The sequence below is a fragment of the Thermobia domestica genome, chromosome 13 (genome assembly GCF_964235325.1).
Source record: "Thermobia domestica chromosome 13, izTheDome1.hap1.1, whole genome shotgun sequence".
Taxonomy (NCBI): Eukaryota; Metazoa; Arthropoda; class Insecta; order Zygentoma; family Lepismatidae; genus Thermobia; species Thermobia domestica.
The window spans coordinates 169010807-169035511 of NC_137466.1; the positions used below are offsets into that span (position 1 = coordinate 169010807).

The 24705-nt window shown below is 35.7% G+C and overlaps 1 protein-coding gene across 5 annotated transcripts in view; it reads left to right on the forward strand.

Moving 5' to 3' along the window:
* Window positions 1–24705, forward strand: part of RapGAP1 (Rap GTPase activating protein 1) — a 651202-nt gene that overhangs the window by 378062 nt on the left and 248435 nt on the right. Inside the window, exon 1 of one of the 5 annotated variants that reach the window (XM_081736844.1) lies at window positions 17763–18130. The exons of the other annotated variants lie outside the window; for them this stretch is intronic. Coding sequence (XP_081592970.1) covers window positions 18084–18130 — 47 coding nt within the window. The 5' untranslated portion in view covers window positions 17763–18083. Of the gene's footprint in view, window positions 1–17762; window positions 18131–24705 lie in introns of those variants that run through there. 5 annotated transcript variants of the gene reach the window in all.

Sequence of the window (24705 nt, forward strand, 5' to 3'; positions counted from 1 at the left end):
GTGGAAAGGAAAACAATAAGAAAAAATGAAAAGAGAGATGATAATAATTAAAACCAAACTGAGTAAAACATCAGTTCATAGACTTTATAGAACTTATGCAAGGGTTTATGAAATGTTATTTGGAAAACCATTGGCAAAGACACTTCCGTGTGCTGGCAGGAGGATGGGATCTAAATTGCGAGTGAGCAGTAACGATCACCTTTGGGTTGACGACTGTCAAAGGATGAATCCATTGTTGAGTTTCTGTTTCTGTGGCGATGAACTTTCATGTTGTTCAACTCATTGAGTTGTATATATTGAAAATTTCTATCCGAAAAAGAAAATAAGACAATGTTGTTGGCAGGCACGTACGCAGAAATTTGTTTCGGGAGGGGTGCAAAGCTGTTGAGAGAATCCAAGTTCAATAGGCGGATAAATTATATTAAAATTTGCAAAATCGTCCTTTAAATTAAACCAAATTTACAGAAAAGTCGGGATATTGGGGGATGTGGACCCCCAGAAACCATCCCCTGAGTGCCTGAGTACGTCCGTTTTTAGTTGTTGGTGTCTTTACGAAATGATGTAATAAAATATGTCCATGCCTATGAATTCTACACATGTACTCATTTATCTTCTTAACGTGATAGTCTATCTATCTTCTTGTTGACTCGATAGATACGAGTTTATTGACGGGTACTCTTACAAATCTTCAAACAGATTCGCTATTATTGGAATGAGTGTGCAAAAATAGAGCTATCTACTTACAGCTTTTGTTTTTTTATTCCTCATTGTAGTCCTGCTACCTGTCCATAGATGGCAGTCGATTTCACTTTAGTATGAAATGTGCGAAGTTGCGTGAAGTAATGGTTTCTTGGTAAACTTGTTATACGGGAAAGCACTCATTAAATACACTGTAATCGTGTCTTCCCACCGTGAGAGTAGATACGAGTAATTTCGCGATGGCTCTGTTGTATACGGTTTCAGGTGGAAGTTTTATTAATCCTGCTCGTAATCGGTGCACTGTAAAAATGTTTTTGGTTTCCTAAATATGTAAAAGATATTTTTTACAAATAAATAAATAAATAAATAAATAAATAAATAAATAAAAAATATTCTCTCTCATTACATCCTCTTTACTGTCCAGGTGTGGGTATTGTAATGTATAAAAACTAAAATCAAATTAGACAATAAATACGTATGAATACGTGAATTCTACGCGTATTCAATGAGAAGAACTCTATAGACGTCGTTAAATTTGTTTACTTTCAATAGAAATTTCTTTAAGAAGTAATAATTGGTAACCAAATTTCTATATTGTCAGTGCATCGGTGGTACTGTTCAATATTCTAAATGACTTTACGATCAACAGCAAACTTATTTCACCTAGATACGTAGTTGGAAAATCAATTCCTGCATGCATTATACGTTATAATTTGATGTTGGTTGATTTGGAGTTTAACGCCCCTTTCAGCACCGAGGGTATGTGGGCGTAGACCTCAGCTTAACGTGGGATCCAAAACACTTGAGGTCCTATTGGGAACAGGACACTGCTGTCCAGCGCCAAAGGAATCTACACCAACCATAGCTATGAGGGAAGCCCATATGCTATGATTGTGGGCATATCAGATACTGTAGGTATTAATATCTTGAAGTGAATGAACATGATGGCTGAGGTATATAACTCGTTCTGAGATCGTAGATTTTGTATGACGGGACGCGGGGCTTAATGATAGAACGTTCAACTGTGGGAAGAGGGTTCTCTAGTTCGATTCCACACTGTGAATTCGTGATGAACATTATCTCCGTGGGTTTTCTCGGGGTTCTTTTGTTTCCTTTTGTATTCTCATTTAACCAATTCTTTCATGATCATTAGTTCTCATTAATTAATATGCAATTATGAATTTCTGGTATTATGATTGGGACATTTTGAATTTTAGAAGTATTTACTGTTCTATCAGATACTAATAGAATGCCTGTTCTTCGCACGGGGATAATACGTTTCATTTTGGGCATAAAGAGCACCAAAACTGTCTCCAATCAACTTAGCGACCCCAAAAGCTATAAATTCGACACCAATATCGGTCATTTTGGATCATTTTTATACATAAATTATATCTATCCCAAGTTACGGAACTGAATTTGGATTTAAACGGCATCGGAAGTGTCATTGTTCATCTCAGCGATCCCGAAAACTATGGACTTGGCACAAATACCGGTCATTTTCGACCATTTTATATATATATATATATATATATATATATATATATATATATATATATATATATATATATATATATATATATATATATATATATATATATATCCCTTACCCAACCCAAAATGCACCGTCAAAGTGGAATAATAAAAACCATTCCAGGCCCGAACCTCATCTATGTTGAAAATTTGATCGAGATTGGTCGAGTGATTCAAGAGTGACCAAGTCACAAACATAATCACTTCCATTTTTACTTATGTAGATTTATGTGTATAATAGATCATTACATACTAAATCGTTAATATTAATAATTGATTTTTGCTACCTTTTGAAATGTTTAAAATTTTGAATTTCCCTTCTATTTAAAAATATGTACTATCTTTCTCTTTCTTATAATTCAAAAATGAATTGGTTGGTTGTTTAGCTTCCTTTTTCTGCACAGAGGTTGTATGAGACGTGACCTATGAGACAGCTTAACGTGGGATCCAGACCGTATGAGCTCTCATCGGGAATCAAACCCGGCTCCCGTGCACCGAAAGAGGTAACACTAATCTTAACCATAATGCTGAGTTGGCAATATTTTCCCTATGCTCTTTAGTTATGATGAGTTTCCAAGTCTAAAATCTTAACAGACAGAGATTTATCTATGAAGCATAAAAAGTTATCACGATAAAACTACCAGACAAAGAAAACAATCAAACTTAACTAATTTGTAGAGATATTCTGTGTTTTTGCCTATTCTTTTCCTTCTCATTGAACCGTCTCTAACTACTGAAAAGAACAAAGATGAGCAATTAGGCGAGTTATCTCGTCAAGTCTGTTGGATTCTTGGCACTCTCGATTCATCGTCTGTCGCCTCACCGGCTGGGCGGATGCTGTGATGTTTTCTTCCCTATATCTGAAAAAAAGAGCAGGCAATTACATTATCTGTAACGCTAAAGTTTGTCTCAGTTTAGTACTGAAGTTTATCTACAAACTACTGGCCTCAAGAGGAATAATTTACCCTTAACTATATTCTGCGGTCAGCCAGTGGCAGCGTTGTTTATCAAATGTTAATAAGGTTAGCTCAGAAATCGATTAGATTTGGGTATTTGTTTAGTAAAACTGGACACCTCAGGACTTCTGTATTTAACATTCGTGTAGGATTTATTAAAAACTAGCAAAAGCTTGAAGAGAAAAAAAGACTAATTTTTTAAAGACGAAGTAATTTTTTTTAAATATCTATGACAATAACACATTTTTTTTAACCACTGACAAAATTTTTTAACATACTTATATGACGATAATGTGACCAATCTAACATTTTTTTTTAAAAAATTTAGGAAATTAGCAATAAATTATTATAGTAATTTGATTGTTTTCTCCAAAGTCTGAAGAAAGTTGAGAGTCGCTGGTCTATGGGCTAGTACGCGCATCTTTGGTGCATGGGGTTCCGGGTTTCATTCCCGGTGAGAGAGCATTGAAATTTCAACGATTCGAATTCCACCTTAAGATTGTAAGTCTACGTTTCATATAAGCCTCAATGCTGAAACGAAATGCTAAACTTCTACGCTTACAATAATATAACTATTCAGGGGCGGATCCAGGGAGGGATCGGAGCGATTGCCCTCCCCAGAAGAGGAAGCTTTCTTATTTTATATATATATAAATAAAACCCATCCCAAAGTTTGGAGCCCTTAAAAGTAGCAGTATGACAACCCACCGCCCCCACAGAAGTCGGTCTTGGATCCGCCCCTGTAACTATTTGTTGTCTTTGAATGGCCATATTCTTGCAATCATACGTTGAGGGGGGGAAAACGTATGTGGCGTACTTAAAAATGTAGGTTACGTACGTAAATCCTGTAGTTTTTGGACTTAACTACAACTCTATATAGAAAAATAACATACCGCTGCAAACGTATAACTGAAAACGTATGTTTTATACGTACTTTCCGTGAAAGTGTTCCGAATAAGCGTACTTTCCGTACGAGAGAAAGAACTGTATATAGGCGGTATGGATCTCACATACAGATGGACGTATATAACATATAGCTGACGTATGTAATATACGGAAGACTGTTAGATGTCAAACATGCTGTAGCGACACGATGTAAGATCTAAGCGGGAAAAGGGCAGTACGTATGTAGCATATGGATAACGTATGCTCCGTACAGATTTTCGTAGTAAACACAAGGATTCCGTATATTTGTACAATATACCGCTGTCCGGATAACGGATTTTCTCAAGGTATGTGGCATTTTTTTAAACACTGGAACTTAAAATGAAGAGCCTATTTGGACAAAGAACAAAGAACACTTGAAATACAATAGGGAAATATATTTAAGATATTTTTGAACAATACTTTATACAACAGTAGACGAAGTGTGTCATAATCCAATAGACGTGTTGAATGTGAAGATCGCTAATGTGTCAAAATTACGAGTATTTTTTTTTTTTTTTTTTTTTTTTTTTTTTTTTTTTTTGCTGTTGTTAAAGTAAACGCTGTTCGCAGAAGTGTTTATTCCACCAAGGGCTTGAGGCATCTCCCCAAATTTAACATTCTACCTTTAAATTTACTATCCTGTCCTCCAAATTTGTCATTCTACTCTCTAATTGTACTCTTTCTGCCTCCGAAATATACATATCTTCCCACAAAATTACCATCCTCGAGTTTGGCTGTACCATTTATAATGCAAAATTGTCCTCCCAAATTATCTCATGTGCGAAACATACCTCCTAAAATCTGCCAGTGTGCAGTGAGGTACGCAAAGGGTGGATCCTGGGGTCTGGCCCCCATGATCACGACTTTACTGTAAATTTAGTCAAATTTTAGGGACGGGAGTGAGTTTAGCAAAGAATATTAATGTTCTGTGTTAATAAGGAAGGAAAAAAAAATTTGTTCAAGATTTATATCCTGATGTTTTTCATAATCTTATCTAGAAGTTATCGGAATTCTTATGTGTCACAAGAGGTCTACGAATGTTGTGATATAAAGACATTTAAACCATGTTTATTACTGAAATATATTGTGTAAATGATTTTCTTATCTTTAAACGTTGATACATATCGTCCCTTTCGAGACAAAAGGGCGTATCTCATTTTGTTAACTTTTCCATGAGACAAGTTTAAATCTTTTCTCATTATTTATTCTATTATCTTCTATTTAAAATTAATTTAATATCCTCGTGTCAGGTATGCTACTTACAAGATCAAATGACAGAACACGGTAAAATAAACTTATGATAACACCTTTAAACTTATTTTCTAGAAAAGTGGGAAAAAATTAGATACTCCCTTTTGTCTCTAGAGGGAGGATATATGTATGCTTTTCATTGTGTTCGTAAAATCATCTTTTCAATGTATAGTTTTTATCTTGTGAATCATGTAATATTACAATAATGAGCGAGATTTAAGACTAGAGTGAATTAATATTGTCCACGAAACTTGTGAATTTTCTTTTCTCATCTTGAATTTTGAGAATATACTTCTCGTCTCGTTTTAGTGGGTGGTGTTGCCCACGAGACTAGATTTGGTGGAGCTATCTCATCTCAAAAAAAGGTGAAGTGAAAGTGGTTTCTCGAACTCGAAAAGTGTATTTCTATATTGGAAGAGCTCTCTTTCGTGTCATATCTCGTTACGAAATTAATGTCTCGTTTCGTGGGCAATACAAGATGGAGGTAATAACTTTCGAGACTTCGGGTCGTACAGAAAGTAACATAGTCTACGCTCCGCTCCGGCTGCCTGTATCCTAAGTACCCATTTTATAAAAGCTGGGCGAAATACTAATCAGCATTCATACGAAGGTAGAACTTAAATATTTCCATCTCTACCGCGGTATCGAACCCGACGCGCCTAGTTGGTAGGAGAGGCGTTACCGACTTATCAACTGCATTTTTTCGGTGCGTGTGTCCTGGCTTATTTTGTTTCCCATCTTGGATACTTATAGTCAGGGATGTAATGGAAACTATACGAGAATATATGGAATATACAGCGTATTAGGCTACTCCTCTAATATTGATTTTAAGAGATTTTCTACAGTTCAGCGTATACTCACCTTAAAATTACTAAAGAATGAGTATTTAAAGGGAATTGGTCTATGCTATACGAGTGAAAACAGTCAAGCATGTACACTCATGTCCAAAATGATTGTCGCATATCTTTAACTGTCTTCTTGTAAGAATATAATTTGATAATGATTTTGCAGGGTACTTTTAATACTAATACTACGTGTATAATCGGGAAATGTATATTTGTGCTAAATTTCATAGGAAAATAATTGTAAATGCGAAAATTGGAATGAGTAAAACAAAATGTTGCTAAATAGACAAGAAACTTTTATTTTCAGTTTTTGTTCTTATTTACTGCTCTTTTGACATGAAATTTGCCACATACTTGTCTTTTGTAATTATACACACACTAACATTATAAGAAATACCGGGCGAGTTCGTTATCAAATTATATTCCTACAACGACATATTTATAGGTATGCGACAATAATTTTGGACATGAGTGTACCTACGTAAAATTTTAGCATTACATCACTGTTGGTAATGTTGCCAAGGAAGCGAGAAATTTCTCACCTCGTCCAACGGTCGAGACGAGAAATTTCTTATCTCGTCACTACGGTCGAGACGAGAAGTGTGAATTCATGTTGATCGGATCCATGTTTTATATAGCCTCGGTGCTGAAAGGGATAAATCAGAAGTACGTTTTGAAATTCGAGACGAGACAAGAAACATAAAAATTATTGTCTCCTGTGCAACACTTCTCACCCAAGTGTTAGATCTCAAACGTTGTTTTAGTGTTACATACTTCCAGGGGCGGATCCAGGACGGACTTCTGGGGAAGCGGTGGTGGGTTGTAATACTTCTACTTTTGAGAGCTCCAAACTCTGGGATGGGTTTTATTTATATGAAAAATAAGACAGAGATTCCTCTTCTGGGGGGAGGGCATAAAACTTGGTTTAAAACTTGGTTTAAATGTTGTTATATCATACCCTTCGTGACGCGGAAGAATTCTCATGACTTCTAGATTAAGTTAAGAAAATTATCAGGGCATAATTATTTTACATAAATTTACAAAACCAAACGAGAAAAGAATTCTTCGAGAGTCTAGACGAGACAGGACTTCCACAAAATTTACAAGATGTACTACCATTTTCTACATTCGTTATTTTGTCGCAAAGGTGCCTACTTTGCAACATTTAGAACAGGGAATTCAATCAGCACTGGGCAAATCGATTAATGATTACAAACCAACTAATTATAATAGTCAAGATCGAGAGTGAGTTGAATATCCACCCTCCCCTCTATATAGCCGTCTCAGTTCTGCCAGATGGACTAAATAACCTGATTGCTTTTGAGTGGAACGTCCAAACTCATTGAACTTTATATATATATATATATATATATATATATATATATATATATATTCATTAAAAGATTTTCTTCGTTTTCATGCGGAGTAATAACAAGTTAGTACTACTGTTTTAATAACTGGCTATTTGTTAATTGTCATTATACACTCACATGATCATTATTTCTGTATGAGCTTTGGCTTATTGACTCAAGCACACAAAAAGGGGACTTTGAGTAATTCCTTTAAAAGTGATGATGGTTGCTTGACTTGCCTACGGGGGAAATGATTCATGAGTAGTAGAGTCAGCGTGTACTGAACGCGGCACCCATTATATGTAATTAACAGCTCGTTTTGGCTTATTAAACCATCATCGTTAATTATTCAGTAAAGTGTAAAGGATTTTGGATTCGACAGGTAATTGCTATTGGCACGTTCTCGTGTGCTGCGTCCGCGTTAATTCAAACAATTCATCCTTGATAATTGTCAGCAGATATTAGATTGCTCAACAGTTCATTCAGAATATAGATTTAATATATTGTTTTGAAAAGCATTTAAAAAGGCATATAATTGAAGAGAAAGCAGTATGCTTTATTAAATGAAGTAAGCATATATTATAATCTGAATCAGTGGCGTATGCAAGAAGACTTTCGATGATTAACCCACCTAAGCAAGAATAATAGAATATAAAAGTTACTATATATAAAACTGATTTTATACAGGGTGTTTCAAAACAACACCGAAAACGTTTAAAAGATGATTCCTGACACCAAGATAAAACGAAAAGTATATAGACCGACCTGTGTCCACAAATGCTTTCTTTCGGAGATATAGGCTGCCGAAAACATGAAAAAATGCTCTAAAGGTCCATAGCTTCAAAACTATGGGACCTACCGTAGTCAGGTCAAGACTTCACTTAGGAACGAATATATGCACTATCCAAAAATACATGTTTCTGAATCCTGCGGTACTCACCCAACAATTTTTATACAGGCAGTTTGACTACAGGCATATAATTTGAAGTACTCACCAACCCACATCTATAAAAATTGTTGCCTGAATACCGCAGGATTCTGAAACATGGATATTTGGATAGGATGCATATTAATTCCTAAGTGAAATTTTGACCCGACTACGGTAGGTCCCATAGTTTTGGAGCAATGGACCTTTAGAGTTCGGTTTTTCATGTTTTCGGCAGCCTGTAACTCCAAAAGGAAGCATTTGTACACCCAAGTTGGTCTATACTTTTTGTCTTATCTTGATGTCAGGAGTCACTTCCAAAACGTTGTCGGTGTTGTTTTGGAACACCCTATAAATACAGCGAAACGAAAGAACTTTATTGTTTCGTACTAAGTTCTCAAAGGGAATAAGTGTTAATGAAATAAGGTTACAACTACCGGTAATGTACTGCAAGAGACGATACAGTATCTTGCTCAAGAGCGGGATTTAAACCACGACTCCCTCTTATATATGCCACTGGGTGAATTCATGTTAATAGTCTCTTATCACTGTCTCTTAGTGTTTTTATTCAATAAAGGCAGGGATGAAATTATTTTTGGAATAATGTTAAATTCATAAAAGTAAATAAATAATTGGCATTTTTAATGTGTTTTCTCTCATACTCGTCGACCTCTTCATATCTATGCATACCATAGCGTAGAAATCTAATAAAATTTAGATAGACCTTGAGGTAAACCAAGAATAAGGTGTAATAATATAAAGATATATGTTAGAACTATGGATAGTAATAATTCTAACTAGATTGGTTTGCATAGGGAATCCAATAGCGAAAGTTTGTTTCTGAGGCCATGAACTTTCGCACTTACTAAACCATAGAGTTATTATTTTTATGCTCTAGTACAAAGATTAGAAAACTGGAATTAAGCAACTGATGTATGAAGGACGCTGTTTCTCTTTTTCATCTGTAACAAAAGGTGTTATGTTCTTAGAATAGTTCAAAACAAAGCAGTCTTTAATGCTTCGAGAAATATGCGAAACAAAAATTATTTTTGGCTTTCTTCAACAAACAAAACTTTTTTTTTCTTGTTTGCAGAAAACGGTGCATGAACTGGTGAGTGAATACATATAAAGAAGAAAGAACTGTTTTGGTGACATTGTCCGAATGTGTACAACATGTAAATGTAGTAAAGGTTCTTATAACGGAAACCCAACATGGAAGAAGACCTTAGAGTAGTTGAATAAACGGTTATGTAATCTTTTCGTAATGGATGGTCCCAGTCGCAGTATCTCCAAGTTAGTCATACTGGTTCAACTCAACTCTAGCAAAGTTTTTAAGCAAAATCTATATCCAATATTAGGATTCGTTTCTGTTGGCTACGAGTTTGGCTTAGCATTTAGAACTTAAAAAAAATCAGCAATTTCCCAATTTCCATCATCATCAGGAAATCTAGCAATATCCTAAACATAAAAGTATTGCGCAAAAGGGTGCCCATCTATCATTAATCGTGAGGAGTCTGACTGCTGTTGCAACGAAATTGAAATAAATTTCTAGTAAACGTCCTATACTTACGCCCTTTAGGATACGCCCCAGTGAAAGTAACGGGTCATTAAAAAATGGTGGAATGAGAATGTGGGAGGAAACGGGAGAACCTGGAGAAAGTCCACACGGATACGATTTTGTCCATCACTAACTCAAATGACCTGGGATCGAACTAAGGATTTCTCGAATCAGTGGTGAGCACTCTACTACTGATTAATCGTACTCCCTTATTCCGAATGTTGTTGCATCCAAGTACCAAAATCTAAGGGACGGAGAACTTCTGTTTCTCAATCAGTAGTGAGAAATTGGATGAAATTCTTAATACGGACCAGTATATATAACACCAGCAGCCTGTAACAGTGGTTACCAACCTTTTTTGACTGACAGCACACTTTACTGAACACCCATGACATTGCGACGTTCATTAAAAAAAAAAAAAAAAAAAAACAAGGTTGCGTCATAAGTCTTGCAATATTTCCACAACCCAAATAGCAAGCGCATGTAAACACCGTAATCTATCGTAAGTACAAGATCAAACTGACCTAGGTAGTGTGGCATGGGGACTATTTAACTCGAAAGTCGCACTTCGTCAGTATCTTCAGTCAATTTCTAGTGGCAATGACAGTGACTATCTAATACGTGAACTGTTACCGTATGAGCTCGAACTTGGGCACTACGCTGCGGTAGAAACCCAAAACATTTGTCATGCGAGAGGGGAAGGTACAGTGACCTACACGTTAATTCCAGAAATTTCTCACATTTTGTCAAAATGTCACAGATCATCCAAAGGGCAGCCGCCCCAGGGTAACAGATTTTGTGGTTATATGACACGCTATTGGAGAAAATTCATACACCAGCACATGACGATTGTTTAACCAACTCGGTGTGTCGCAGTCCACTGTAGTGCATCACATTCACGAACTCTAGAAAACCATCAAGAGCTACTGCATTGTGCCGAATAAGTTGACCCTAGCTCAGACCCAGAGGAGAGTGGATGCTTTCAGACAACTGCTGTAAATTTCAAGTGACGTGCGTTTCTCGAAACGGGTTGTCACATGCGACGAAAAGCGGGCGTTTTTCCGAAATCAGAATATGAAAAAACAGTGAGCAATGGCCAACTTCCAGAACCGGTTGTCTAACAGCCCGACTTTAGCTTAAAATTATGCTGTGTGTGTGATGGAGCTACGAGAAGTAATTCTTTTCGAATTCGTTCCTAAGAGTCGTAATATTAATGCCGACAGTTATTTCAAACAGTTTGAGCGGATGAATGCTGGACTACACGAAAGGATATCGTCCATTGGTGAATCGAAAGCGCGCCCGACTGCAACAGGATAACACAAAAACACATACGACTCGAAAAAAGCAACAAAATAATCAGGAACTTTATGGCACCGAACTGGTGCTACACCTGGCATGTAGTTCCGACCTTACCCCTTCAATACATGGCGTACTTCCTAATCATAATGCTTCACCAGCCAGCAGGAGGTGGAAACACCAGTCACTGATTTCTTTGTTCCTAAGGACAAAAGGTGGTATCGACTTATAATCAAGGAACTGGCAGGAAGACGACTGCAGACACTCCAACACGAGAGTCTATTCTTTGAATTAGACTCATTACTGATCCTTGAAATAATATAAATTATAATAATGTAAGACCATAACTTTCTATAAAGTAGTGATTGTGTACACTGAGCATTGTTGCTGGCACTGAAGGTGTTGACTGACACAGTCTGCTTCAAAAGTGGTTTTAACTAATTTATTAAATGCTTCATGAATTTTAAAATTAAGCTTTTGCGACCCACCCTATGGGACTGCGCGACACGCCAATGTGTCGCGATACACCGGTTGAGAACCACTGGTGAGCTATAGGGAGAGTAATTCGCATTCTATTTTACCCACTTATACAAGCTCCTATATGTTATAATGGAACCTTAGAGCAGATTTCATAACTCGACATTCTCGATCAAACTCGAAACCTTTGAATCTTGTGTGCGTGTATGTGTACTTAACTGCTCACTCTGCATAGATATATTAGTATTTTCCTTCTAAACATTCAATATTTTTTTTTAACATGCATCACTACAGAAATAATGGAGATTGATGGAGAAGCTACTATGTTACTAATGCAAACGCCTGTTGCATAGCGTAAGCTAACTATGATATAGTTCTTCCGTATTTCAACTGCAGTGTAGGATGTACGAGTAATTTCCTTTCAGTGTGAGTCATAAGAAGGAAGTTTCACGCTAGATGTGGTAATTTACACAATTCCAGTTCCAGTAATGACATACTTTAAAAGAAAATGGTTTTAGACTCTATCGTGTTACTATATGAGCTACTAATAGCGCCTAATTCCTAAAATCTTTTTCAAGGATTAGTACAGAATATACTATCTCTGCCTTGAGTGACAGGCTATTTGCCACAAATTAGATTCTTTCATGCACTACGGTCCACCGCTAATTTCTAAGGCGTAATTTTGTCCATTAATTGGAGTCTTCTTCTTTTTCCCCATGTTTTACCTTATGTCACATTAATAATAAGTTGATTTCTACTCAAATATTATTCTGTTCAGTTCTCGTTCTTCTTTCAAGCTATTATATTCAGTATTACTGTTCTTCCGCCATTTTTTGTCCAAGAAACGAAAAATATATATTTCTCGTCTGTTCGCGTTTTGTAAATTTATGTACAAAATTTATACCTTGATTTTTTCTTAGTTTCATTTAGAAGTTACAGAATCCTTCACGTCACAAGAGGTCCACGAAAAAAATGACATAACAACATTTACACTATATCTATTATTGGCATATATTGTGTAATGATTTATCTATGTTTAAACGTTGACAGTTGCTCTTTATTGTGTTTGTACAATCAATTTGTCAATGGATAGTTTTTACACTTTGTATCATGTAAAACTAAAACAGTGTTTGAGTGTCACCGACAAGACTCGTGAAATTTTTCGTCTCGTCTCGATTTTCTTCTCTTGAGAATTATCATGTTTTCTAGTCTCGTCTCGAATGTAAAAAGGTTCTTCTTGTCTTGTTTTCGATACGAGACGATAAATTTCTCATCTCGTGGACAACACTACTAGTACTTTCTTACTGGATTTTCGTTCCATCCAACTAAGTAAAATGAAATAGATATTTTTTAAATAGTTTTGTGATAAAGATCTGCTTTTTTCCTATTGTATTTCATGTCAAGATTAGAGTTACCTTTATAATTCGTTAACGGTGCGGAGTACTTTTACCATCTTTGTCCCTTAGCCCATTAATTTATATGGGAAATTATTCTTCCTTTTTTTTAAAAAAAAAAAAAAAATGATCAGATATTTTAATGGTATGAATTTCCATTATACAGGGTGTTTCAGGAATAAACCGATAAATTCCGAATATGTGTTCAGGTCCGCAATACAAGAAAATAAGTTTTTCTGCGACTTTCGTCGTAAGTGCCTATTTAGTGACCGATTTAAGGTAATTAGTAGAATGGTTCGTAGGATGACTACAGTGAATAAAACAATCGATAGACCAAAGTAGCAGATAAACATTTATCTTACACTGCTGTGCTAAATATGTACGCGAAGTCTATCTATCTGCCGGAAACTTACATGCTTCGACTGGGATGACAGATCTGAGATGGATCCAAATCCTTGAAATACTAAGATATCGGCGTCCTACGATGACCTGGCCTGCTGACTTTAATTTTTGGCAATTAAATTCGGTTCCACGGTGTCACCAATTCCTTATCTTGAACTTTTGTCTTTTACTTACCTGAATTTTAGATCACTTTTTTTTTTTTAACTCTCGAGTTACTATAAGAAAACTCTCACGAATGTTGTTATGACCAGTCATCTAGCTTTTGCTTGGATAACTTATGATCCTAACATCGGCTTCTATTAATAATATTTCTGGCTTCCTAGACCGAAGTTCGTTACCACTTAATACAAGAAGCTCCTTTTTGTCTCAGGAGGCTGTGACAATTCCGAAGATTTTGTGCCCCGAACTCGGTACCACGTGTGACGAAGACTTCCATGCTAGCCATTTGTCTACTACCCGACCAACCATGGGATACAAACAAGTATTATATATATATATATATATATATATATATATATATATATATATATATATATATATATATATTTAAATGACATTTCGAAATTACGTAAATGAAATCAAGCTAAAAGCTATTAACGTTACACAGGAAACTCCTTCAGGCTAAAGAACACGGTGAGAAACGCAGATGAATGATTGTGGAAAAATTACTAGTTTTACAGGTAGTGGGAAGAAACAAGAAACATCCGAGGAAGCGTGGTTTTAAGTCCTACCAGGCGAATTTCAAAGTGGTATTTTAATATAAGATTCTGACCGACTTCTTTCCAAAACTTTCGTACCTTCTTTCTTTGTTGTCTCTGTTATTAAATAAATTTGCGAGTACATCTGGAACCCTATGCAATTCAACTTATACACAGCAGAATAGATAGGAAAAGATTTCATAAAAGAAAGAAAAAAAAAACTCTACAAACTAATCAAGTTCACATTTTTTTCACTTGTGATGATTTGATCCTTTATCTGTTTTAAATGTGGAGTAATGGAAGAAAAAAAAAACGGGAATGAACCGTTCTGTGTTAGTGGTGCAGAAATGCCCGCAACTAAAATTTGAGGAAGTTAACTCAGCTGTACGCTTTCTGAAGACCGTTCAGTTAGCACAGTGGCCTGGAGCATTTATTGTTATTATTAAAATATACTAACTAGTTCGTTGAGTTTGATTATTAAGTAAATTGCTTAAAGCTATTAAAAATGTGTATATATATCCTAAAGTATAGGTCAGTGATTACTGTCTGTTATTATAACCGGTATTTGATATATCAGATCAAAATGTTCACTTGGGTGAACATATATCTACTTAAAAATACACATCAAAACAAATTAAACAGTATGAAATGTGAAGTAAGTTTTTTTTTTTTTTTTTTTTTTTTTTTTTTTTTTTGATATTGTAATAAAGATGAACGAATAACCGGTTGATTTGTGTTCAATTTTACTTGAACTTCTAAACAACATGGGTTTCCAAAGGTTTTGCCGTTTCATCATTATTCCATAATGTTTGTCATCTGTCTCCTTTAATCAAGAAATTTCGTATTATCCTTAGCAGCACAGACAGTAAACTCAACAGTAGGAAAGAATAGACCGACCAAATGCCAACGTTGGCCATACGTTGTAATTGCAGTTGGCCCAACGCTTTGCCAAGCATTTGGCCACCAATTCAATTGGCAGTCCTGTGAAAGAAGTAAAATTACGGATGGGAGTGGTTTATCGAAAACTATTGGATAAAGGACGGCAAATTGTTCGTTGCCCAATATACACGTACTTGATACTACGTACGTACATTGAGCCAAGGAGTGGCGGCGATTGGACATGAAAAGTGGGAGGACAAGACGTGATTTGAATATTTGTATATCAATGTTAGTTTTCCTGGTTGTTTCTAACACTTTGTTTGACGAAAGGCTGTATAACTAATAGGATACTATGTTTTTCAGTTAAAATAATGTACTGCTGCTGTTAGGTATAAGGCCGGCCGCATAATGACAAGACGAAGGCCAGCTAAGCCGAGGCAAAGGGAGACTGGAGAGACGCCTGAGTACATTAATTGTAGGGCCTCATTTTGTAACGGTTTGCGTTAGCGCAACGTAAAATCTACGTGTTATCTACGGTACCTCTTCAATTTCGAGGCGAGACGAAAATCATGACAATAATCATCCCAAGACTAGAAATTTCTAGAGCCATGTGCGCAACACTAGTTTACCCAAATCTTAGATCTGAAGCACTGTTTTAGTGTCATATGATTCATAGTATTAAGTATAAATTGATAAAGTGATTATACAAACGCAATGAAGACCATTTGTCAACATTTAAAGATACGCTTGTCATTATACAATATACTCCAATAATAAATATGGTTTATTTGTTGTTATATCACACCCTTCATGGACCTCTCGTGACGCGGAAAAATTCAGAATACGAAAAATTTAGATAAAATTAAGCAGAAAATAATCAGGACATAAAGTGTGTACGTAAATTACATATATGAGACGAGAAAAATCAAGATAAAACTACAAAATCTTTTAGAGTATCGAGACGAAACGATAATTCGACAAAACTTCACGAGACGTCTCGTGGGCAACACTATGAATTCGCCTGTCGTGTGCTCTGTCACAGCTGTGGGATATAACAAAGTGTTTTAAGGATCTTCCATCCACCCTCCACAACTTGTTTCAGTTTTAGTGAATGAATTAAGAAGACTTAAAAAAATCAAAAATTTAAAAAAAAAAAAAAAAAAAAAAAAAACAGGAATTAATAATTATTTCTAGGCATTTTCTTATTGGTCAGAAATTTAGCTATTCGGAGCCTTGATACATAGGGCAATTTGATTTCTGTCTATGCAAGAATATTCTCATATAGTGACGATATTTACATTTAAAGACGGACATATATATATATATATATATATATATATATATATATATATATATATATATATATATATATATATATATATATATATATTAACTGTAGATCCACTTCTTATGTAGCCTGGGAGCTGAAATAGGCTCTGAACTCTAACCAATCAATGTTTGTCATTTGTATATTACTATATTATTAAAACATGAACAGTGGGCGCGGTGGCTGAGTTGTAGAGCGTTCATCTCCGGTGCTTGGGATCCCTAGTTCGATTCCAGCTCGCGCCGTGTAGACTTTGTGGTGGACAAAGGTCGTGTTCGTGGGTTTTCTCGGGGTTTCCCCGTTTCCTCCACTTTCTTCATTCCAAAATTTCATTCATTTCTCATCATCACACTCTCCTTTAGCCTAACCGGCATAAGTGTGGGACGTAAAACTTAACGATTTCATTTCAGTTTTTAAAACGAACAATTTGATCTCCCTTCCATTCCTAAATAACGCCTCTAATTCTGATCTCTGTTCAGATTCTGTATACGTAGAAATATTGTATAGTTGCTGGTGAAAGTGTTTAACACCTATACAATATATTTTCCCAGTAACTTCGAAGTAAGTTGATTTGAGTTGATTTTGAGTTTAACGTCCCTTTTCAGCAGCGAGGCTATATCAAACGTGGACCTACTCATTAACGTGGAATCAAAATCACATGACCTTCAATCGGGAATCGAACACGGGTCTCCCGCGCCAAAGGCGCGTGTTCGGAATTATTGAATGTGGAGATTCACTTTTGCTAGCCAGCATAGATATAATACCGTCTATTTGGAAATTATTGTTAATTTACGACCAATGTGTAAATTAAAGAATTTTTACATAGGGTTACATGAGGAAAAAAAACTGATGATATCTGCAAAATGCCTTGCATTACATACCTGATGTATACACACCCCTCCAACGATAATTTTCATGCATTGCTGAGGGTAATATGTTATCTTTAAGGAGATAATTTCTCCTTCAATTCCCGGTAATTCGTAAGATTACAACTACTTCACGCTTACTTGTCCTAACGTTATGAGGGCAGGCGTTAACTGTTTCCCTTTGTTTACTTAGATTGTTTCAGAATCTCTAATTATTTTACTATGAGGGATTAATGAGCCAATAATGTTTTCCACTCTCCCGCGCGCCCTCTGGTAGCTATCCAGTCTGCGTGGAGGACTCTCTCTTTTGTGGACAGGTGAAGTGTGACGTGTTTCGCTTCGGAGTAGGTTGGTGTGGTGAGCAGTGCTTTTTATTTTCCCCAGCAGTCTTCGCCTTGCCCGCGACAGAGAACGAAGCAAGGCTTGCACGTTCTGCCTCCAGTTTGCGTTATTTGGGTGGGTTTCTCAGTGGTGCGTGTGTGTGCGTAAGTGCGTGTGGTTGTAAATGTGATCCGTGTTGTTCATCTGGAAGTGATGTCCGTCGAAGATGGAGTTGCGCTGTAGCTGGAGTGACGCTCTGGTTCCGATTCCGGGATACGAAAAGGATATTCCGGCGACAGGGATCCCCCAGTAAGTGACCCGACGTTCATACAAGGGGGACTCCTATTCTTCTTCATCATTATATTCACACGGACATCATGAAGATGCGACATATGAAGTACTCCGGAATTCGCCGGAGCAAAGGGTAAGTAAACGCGTAATCACCAACTATTATATGATTAGATCTTCCTTCAGTGCATTTGTAAAATATTCAAAATAAGTTAAAAATATTTTTATTACATTTTTTTAAAAAGAAATATTGTGAAGGGAGTGATGGCTCAGTGCTTGTCTTTGATGTGAAATATTTTCGTTCCTAGTTCGATTCTAGATCATGAAAGTTTGGTGGACAACATTGTGTCGGTGGGTTTTTCCAAGGTTCTCCCGTTTCCGCCTACTCGATTCGTGTCGTAAGTTATTTCATCAATTTTTTAAGTTTATCAAGGTTATTCATAACTTCAGAACATTAATACTCTTTCCTAACTCACCCCATTAAGAAAGAAATTATAAAAAAACGTAAATAGGCCTAACTTAAAAGATAATGACGTACAGATACGTACAAGGGAATTTATTTCGGAAGGAATCTAAACCTTTTGGAGGTCCAAATTTCATATGAGCATAAATTATCACATATTAAAATTTGTAAAAATCATCCTTAGGCTATAATTAGACTAAATTTACAGAAAGCCGAAATTTCGGGGGAAGAGTGCTCTGGACCTCAAGACCCATCCCCTGAATACGACCCTGATGAAATATACAAAAAATAATGTAGAAAGTGAGCCAGGTAGTTTCTAAACCAGTGGTTCTCAACCTTTTTTGAGTGACGACACACTTTACAGATCATCCAGGACCTAGCTGCACACGTGTTTGATATTTTTGTATTAATCAAATCAATTAGTTTTTATAATGACTCTATAGCACTGAGCATTATTGCTACCGCTGGAGGTGTTGACTGGTATTCTGTCTTCACTTTAACTAATTATTATTAAATTCTTCATGATTTTTAAAGTCTGAAATTTCGTGTCACATCCCCGGGGGACTGTGTGACACACCAGTGTCACAACACATCGGTTGAGAACCACTGATCTAAACTAATGCTATTAAATATTCTAGTAACTATTACCAAGCTTTTTCTCATAGACGAAATATATGGTTGCCCAGTTTATGACGTCATAATAGTTGGGCATCCAAATTAATAAAGTATATTGAAGGTCTTGAAAACAATTACTAGTTCATGAAATAGCATTTTGTATGGCCCACTTTCTAAATTATTGATGTTCAGTAGCGTGCGCAGGAATTTATTTCGGGGGGTCCAAACTCAATATGAGGGTATTTTATACTAAAATTCCTAAAATTGTCCCTAAAATTAGGCTAAATTTACACAAAAGTCGAAATTTCGGGGGGGGGGGTCCGGACTCCCAGGACCTACCCCCTGCGTACGTCCCTGTTGATGTTCTTCATTATTTTTTCAAATTATATACCAAAATTCGGCCTATGTTTAGCAGAAGGGGTCTAGCACTTTTTTCTTAAAAAAAAGTTAATTTCTGTTCACTAGTTCATGTTATGTTAGTGTTGGGGTCCAACATAGTTTTCCAAAAAAAATGATTGTATTTCATTTATTTCTACTAATATTAGGTTAGTTTAGATTAGTTCAGGTTATCTTAGGTTAGTTTAGGTTAGGCTAGGTTAGATTTGGTTACATTAAGTCTAAGTACTTGCATCATCCATTTCTCCTGTAAATTTTGTGTTTTTTACGTGCTTCTGGACCCCTTCTGCTAAACATACTCCCAAAATTCTATAAAAGTAGGGGCGATATTTGGAGAAGAGCCTTTTAAGATTTCACTTTTTTTCTTTCTCCCTGAGACTAATTATTCAGTGAGAGTTATTTGTTGAATGTAATTAAATCCGGACACTCCGTTGTCCGTTATAATATATTTGAGAAGTTGTTACATTACTTAATGGACAATCTGCTATCTAAATGAATAACGTTACTGACTTCAATATGAAATATCTAAGTTGAATTCACGTGACTCATATACTTGTATATCCAAGTCTCATGTAGCCTCATTGCTGCAAAGGAATGTTAAATTCCGCGAAACTAACAACAACAGCCAGTATTTTTGTTATTGTAGCATACAATTACAATATTCCTTCCTAGTTGTTCGTTAGTTTCTACAAAGCAAATGCTGAGATGCAACCTCCAGTAGAGGCTCTTCCCAAATTTGGGCTCCATAGTAAACCGAGGGTAACTATTCTTGCTCTGGTTCGAGATTAGATTCCTGATTTGTACCGAGTTCTAATATAATTTATGATACAGAAAATATGAATAAAACCTAAAACTAAAATAAAGAAGGAACTTATATGACGGGGAAAGAGGGATATCAGCGTGATGCAAGCAATATAATTGCATCATACAATTATCAGCGTAAGGTGGAAGTGATACTGTACTATAAACGATAGCCTTATCTGAACACATTTTGTCAAAGAAATAAAGCAAATATATATTTGCTGAATGTGAGTCAATTTCCATTAATTCTAATTTGTGCCGGGGGTTAGGTGGCTCAGTAGTAGAGCGTTCATTTCTTGTGCATGGGATTCCTGGTTCGAACTCAGCTCGCGCTAAGTGAGCTTTGTGGTGGACAAACACCGTGTTTGTGAGTTTTCTCGGGGTTCACCTGTTTCCTCCCACTTTATTTATACCATCACTTCATTCATTTCTCATCATCACTGTCTCCTTTAGTCTAACTGGCATAACCGTGGGACGTAAAATTGAAAGATTTACTTTTTTCTAATTTGTATTTTGCACTGTATCACACTGAATTTCATTATTTTGTGTTCCTTTCTTACAGGCCGTCATCATCATTTGGAACACCAACTAATTTAATAACTAATGCTTAATTAAATTAAATGGATTTATTTACACTAACCTTTAAACATTTAATTGAAAGTTCGGTATTCAAATCTCAGGTGAAACCCTAATGATTCAGTTGCATTCACAGCATTTGTTGGCGAAAAATGCGGAAAGTAATGACAATTAAGAGTACCTATCACTGCGAAATTAAAATACTGCTAATTTTACAGTAATTATGGGATATCTTCAAATAGATAAAAGATAATCGAAAAGTGGATCAAGACCTCCCTAGACGATGTTATTTTACATGAGGTACCGTTATCACGAGTCACCTAGTAGCTTTCCGTTTGCAGTTATTTAGGAACGCGAAAATAAATGCCGTTTTTCTAAATGGCTCAAAATAGAAAGCAGATAAATGAGTCGTAAGAGCAGTGTCTCACGCAACATAATATTGTCTACGTTATGTTCCACTTTTTGATTATCTTTTATCTATTTGATGATATGATATAATTACTGTAAAATTAGCGATATTTTAATTTCGCAGTGATGAGGCCTCTTAAAGGAAAGCGCGGCCTTTTCCAGTTCTCCTTTCCTCGCTACAAGTAGGATTAATGTTAATAATGGATTAATAATGGAATTTTCATAATCCAACGAAGACAAGAATCAAGGCGGATTTAAAGATGACAAATTGCTAAATACATCTTAAGCATAGCAACTAGTTTACAGAGCAATGACTCAGTGATAAAGCATTCGTTTCAGGTACAAAAATGTTCCTGATTCTATTCAAATTATCATATGACCTTGAGAGATGGACTACATCGTGCTCGTGAGCTTTCTTCTTGAAACTCTTCCGTTTCCTTTTACTTTCTTTATCAATTCATCATTCCCTTGCAGTGATCATTTTTCATCTTAACAATACAACTGCAAGACCACATGATTTATGTTAGCAGTGCTAGGACAAAGTAGTACCTTCAACAATTCTACTGTATATAATAAATGAGCATTTTAAAGTAAATTTTTAAAAGATATTTGGTCAAATGATTGTTTAACAAAGGGCGTTACTTTATCGGACGATTGTCGGTGAATAATCCAAAATAACCGACTAATATTTCGTTTCTATTGTTTCTTTTCCACTGTGTTTACCATTGTTTACAACAAAACCATGTCTCATAGATTATTCAAGGGGTAGTATTATTTCATACTGAAAGCTGTTATCGAAAGTTGTTATGTTCGAAGGTAACAACTCGATATTAACAGAATTGACTCTTTGTTATCGCAAAGAAAATATAGCATCCATTTCATTGTTTATTTTCATATTGTACAGTCACGTTGAAGAGAAGGCTTTGTCTAGAGCAGTGGTTCTCAACCGATGTGCCGCGACACACTGGTGTGTCACGCAATCCTCTTAGGTGTGACGCAGAATTCTAAAATATTAAAAAATCATGAAGAATTTAATAATAATTAAAATCGAGACAGACTATACCAGTCAACACCTCCAGCGATAGCAATAATGCCCAGTGCTATATACAGTCATTATAAAAACTAATTGGTATCACTATAATAATAATAATAATAATATATAATAGATATTATTATTATTATTATTATTATTATTATTATTATTATTATTATTATTATTATTATTATTATTATTATTATTATTATTATTTTAAAGTACAAACAGGTCTGTCGCGATGTCCTGGACCTGCAGTGAAGTGTTTCATCGTCAAAAAAGGTTGAGAACTGGTATAAACTACCTTTGCGCCACCTCCTAGAGTAAATTTAAAATTATTGTGCAAATATTAGTTCAGTATGCTGAAACAGATTAAGAACAGTTTCCGTTATTTCATTTACGTGTTGAATAATTGTACTCGTCCGTAGATGAAAAAAAAAAGTTGATTTAAGATTTGTTTGCTTTTTTTTTTAGTTTAGCATCCCTTTTTACCATAAAATTCGAACCACCGTGATGCGCTCAGTTCTCCTCAACCAGGAATCGAACCCGTGACCATGTGCACCAAACGCACACGCGCTAGTCACTAGGTCAGCAGATATTTAAGGTATTTATTGTCTCTGATTCAATCAGTGTTTTTGAATGAAAATTATCTGTTCAGTGGTATGCACTTCCTTTCCTCATTGAGGCATCCATTGTTCATACAATAATATAGGAAAAAACAAGAAATAATTTAATAAAGAAATTTACTGAGCACAGGAGAAAATATTGCACAGCAACTAGCTATTTACAAGAAAGTTACAACGTAAAATCTGAATTGAAATGTTGAAAACTGGAATATGAATAGAGTCAGCGATGTCCACCCGAAACGTTTTCGCTGATAGTACTTTGCCCAGAGAAAGCCATTGATACTAAATTTTCTAGAATCTCAGCATAAGGCCAGAATAAATATTGGGTAGAAATGTGAAGTTTGCATTTCACAAAAGAAGGTAGCGAGCTGGGAAGGTCCCATGTAATAGTATTTGTATTTGTATTTTATTTTATTTTATTCATTGACACAACGAGGCACTGCCTTACCGACAGGTTTTCAAATGCTACAGACGTCCATACCTCATCCCTGGAACGTCCCTACTTTTAGTTGACTTCGATTCCTCTTGAAAACCCTTAAAGGCTGTTACAGTTAAATACAGGATGGCGACTTCCAATTACACTAGTTAACAAATTTAAACTTTTTGTTTGTTACATAAGAAAAATCACCTGATCTTAAAGGAACTTTTTGCGCTGAATTCGAATATGCACTCGGTTTCTCTCCATCACTTACAGTTTTCCCGTAACAGAGGGATTTTCGGGAAATTCCCTCAAAAATTTCCCTTTTTCAGATATTTTATTCCCCTAGCTCCTGTCCCCTTACATATAGTAACATAGAAATTATACCTAAGTATACCTTGATTTATATTTAATAAACCCTAAAAGTTTCGTAAAAATCGCTTTGTTCTTTCTAGAGAAATAAATATACTTGTATGTATACTGTGTGCACTGTTTATTGCACCTGATAGTAATGCTTTCAGATCTCCTGAGTTGGGGTAAAAACGATTTGCTTTATTACTACAAACACAGACATAAAAATGAATACTTACAATAGTCAACAACACACTTGTATTGGTCTCTGTAAATTAGAAACGTGTATAAAAATAGAATGTACTTCCAACGTATATATTTTTTAAACGTACAGTATATGTATATCTTAATACATATATATACAATTCTCCAAGTTTGTGTCCGTGATTTGCACCTGACAAAACAAGAGGCGGAACTTCTGGGATCAAGGCTCCAGCAGTGGAACTTATTGGATGCAGAAACGAACATATCAGTGTACAGGAAAAGGCATGTTCAATTTTCAAGCTATTTCTCAATGCAAGATAATGTGTGCGTATGTACGGATATAAATGGGTTGATGGCGGAGCTAGGAATTCCTTACGTTCCAGAAGAATGGAGGTTATTTATCGACGCGTCAAAGGTCAGCCTTAAAGCTGTCCTTTTACATAATGGAAATAAAAAACCTTCTATACCACTTGCGCACTCAGTGAAGATTAAGGAATCCCATGACACCATGTCAACTTTGCTAAATCTTATAAATTACAAGGACCATTGTTGGCAAATATGTTGTGATCTCAAGGTAGTTGGTATTTTATTAGGACTGCAGTGCGGTTACACGAAGTACCAATGTTTTTTATGTTTATGGGATAGCCGAGCTGATGACAAACATTATGAAGTGAAGGAATGGGAACCTAGAGTGAATTACGTACCTGGAGAATGCAACGTCAAATACGCTCCTTTGGTAGATCCTAATAAGATATTACTACCGCCACTTCATATCAAGTTAGGACTTATGAAAAACTTTGTCAAAGCCATGGACACATCT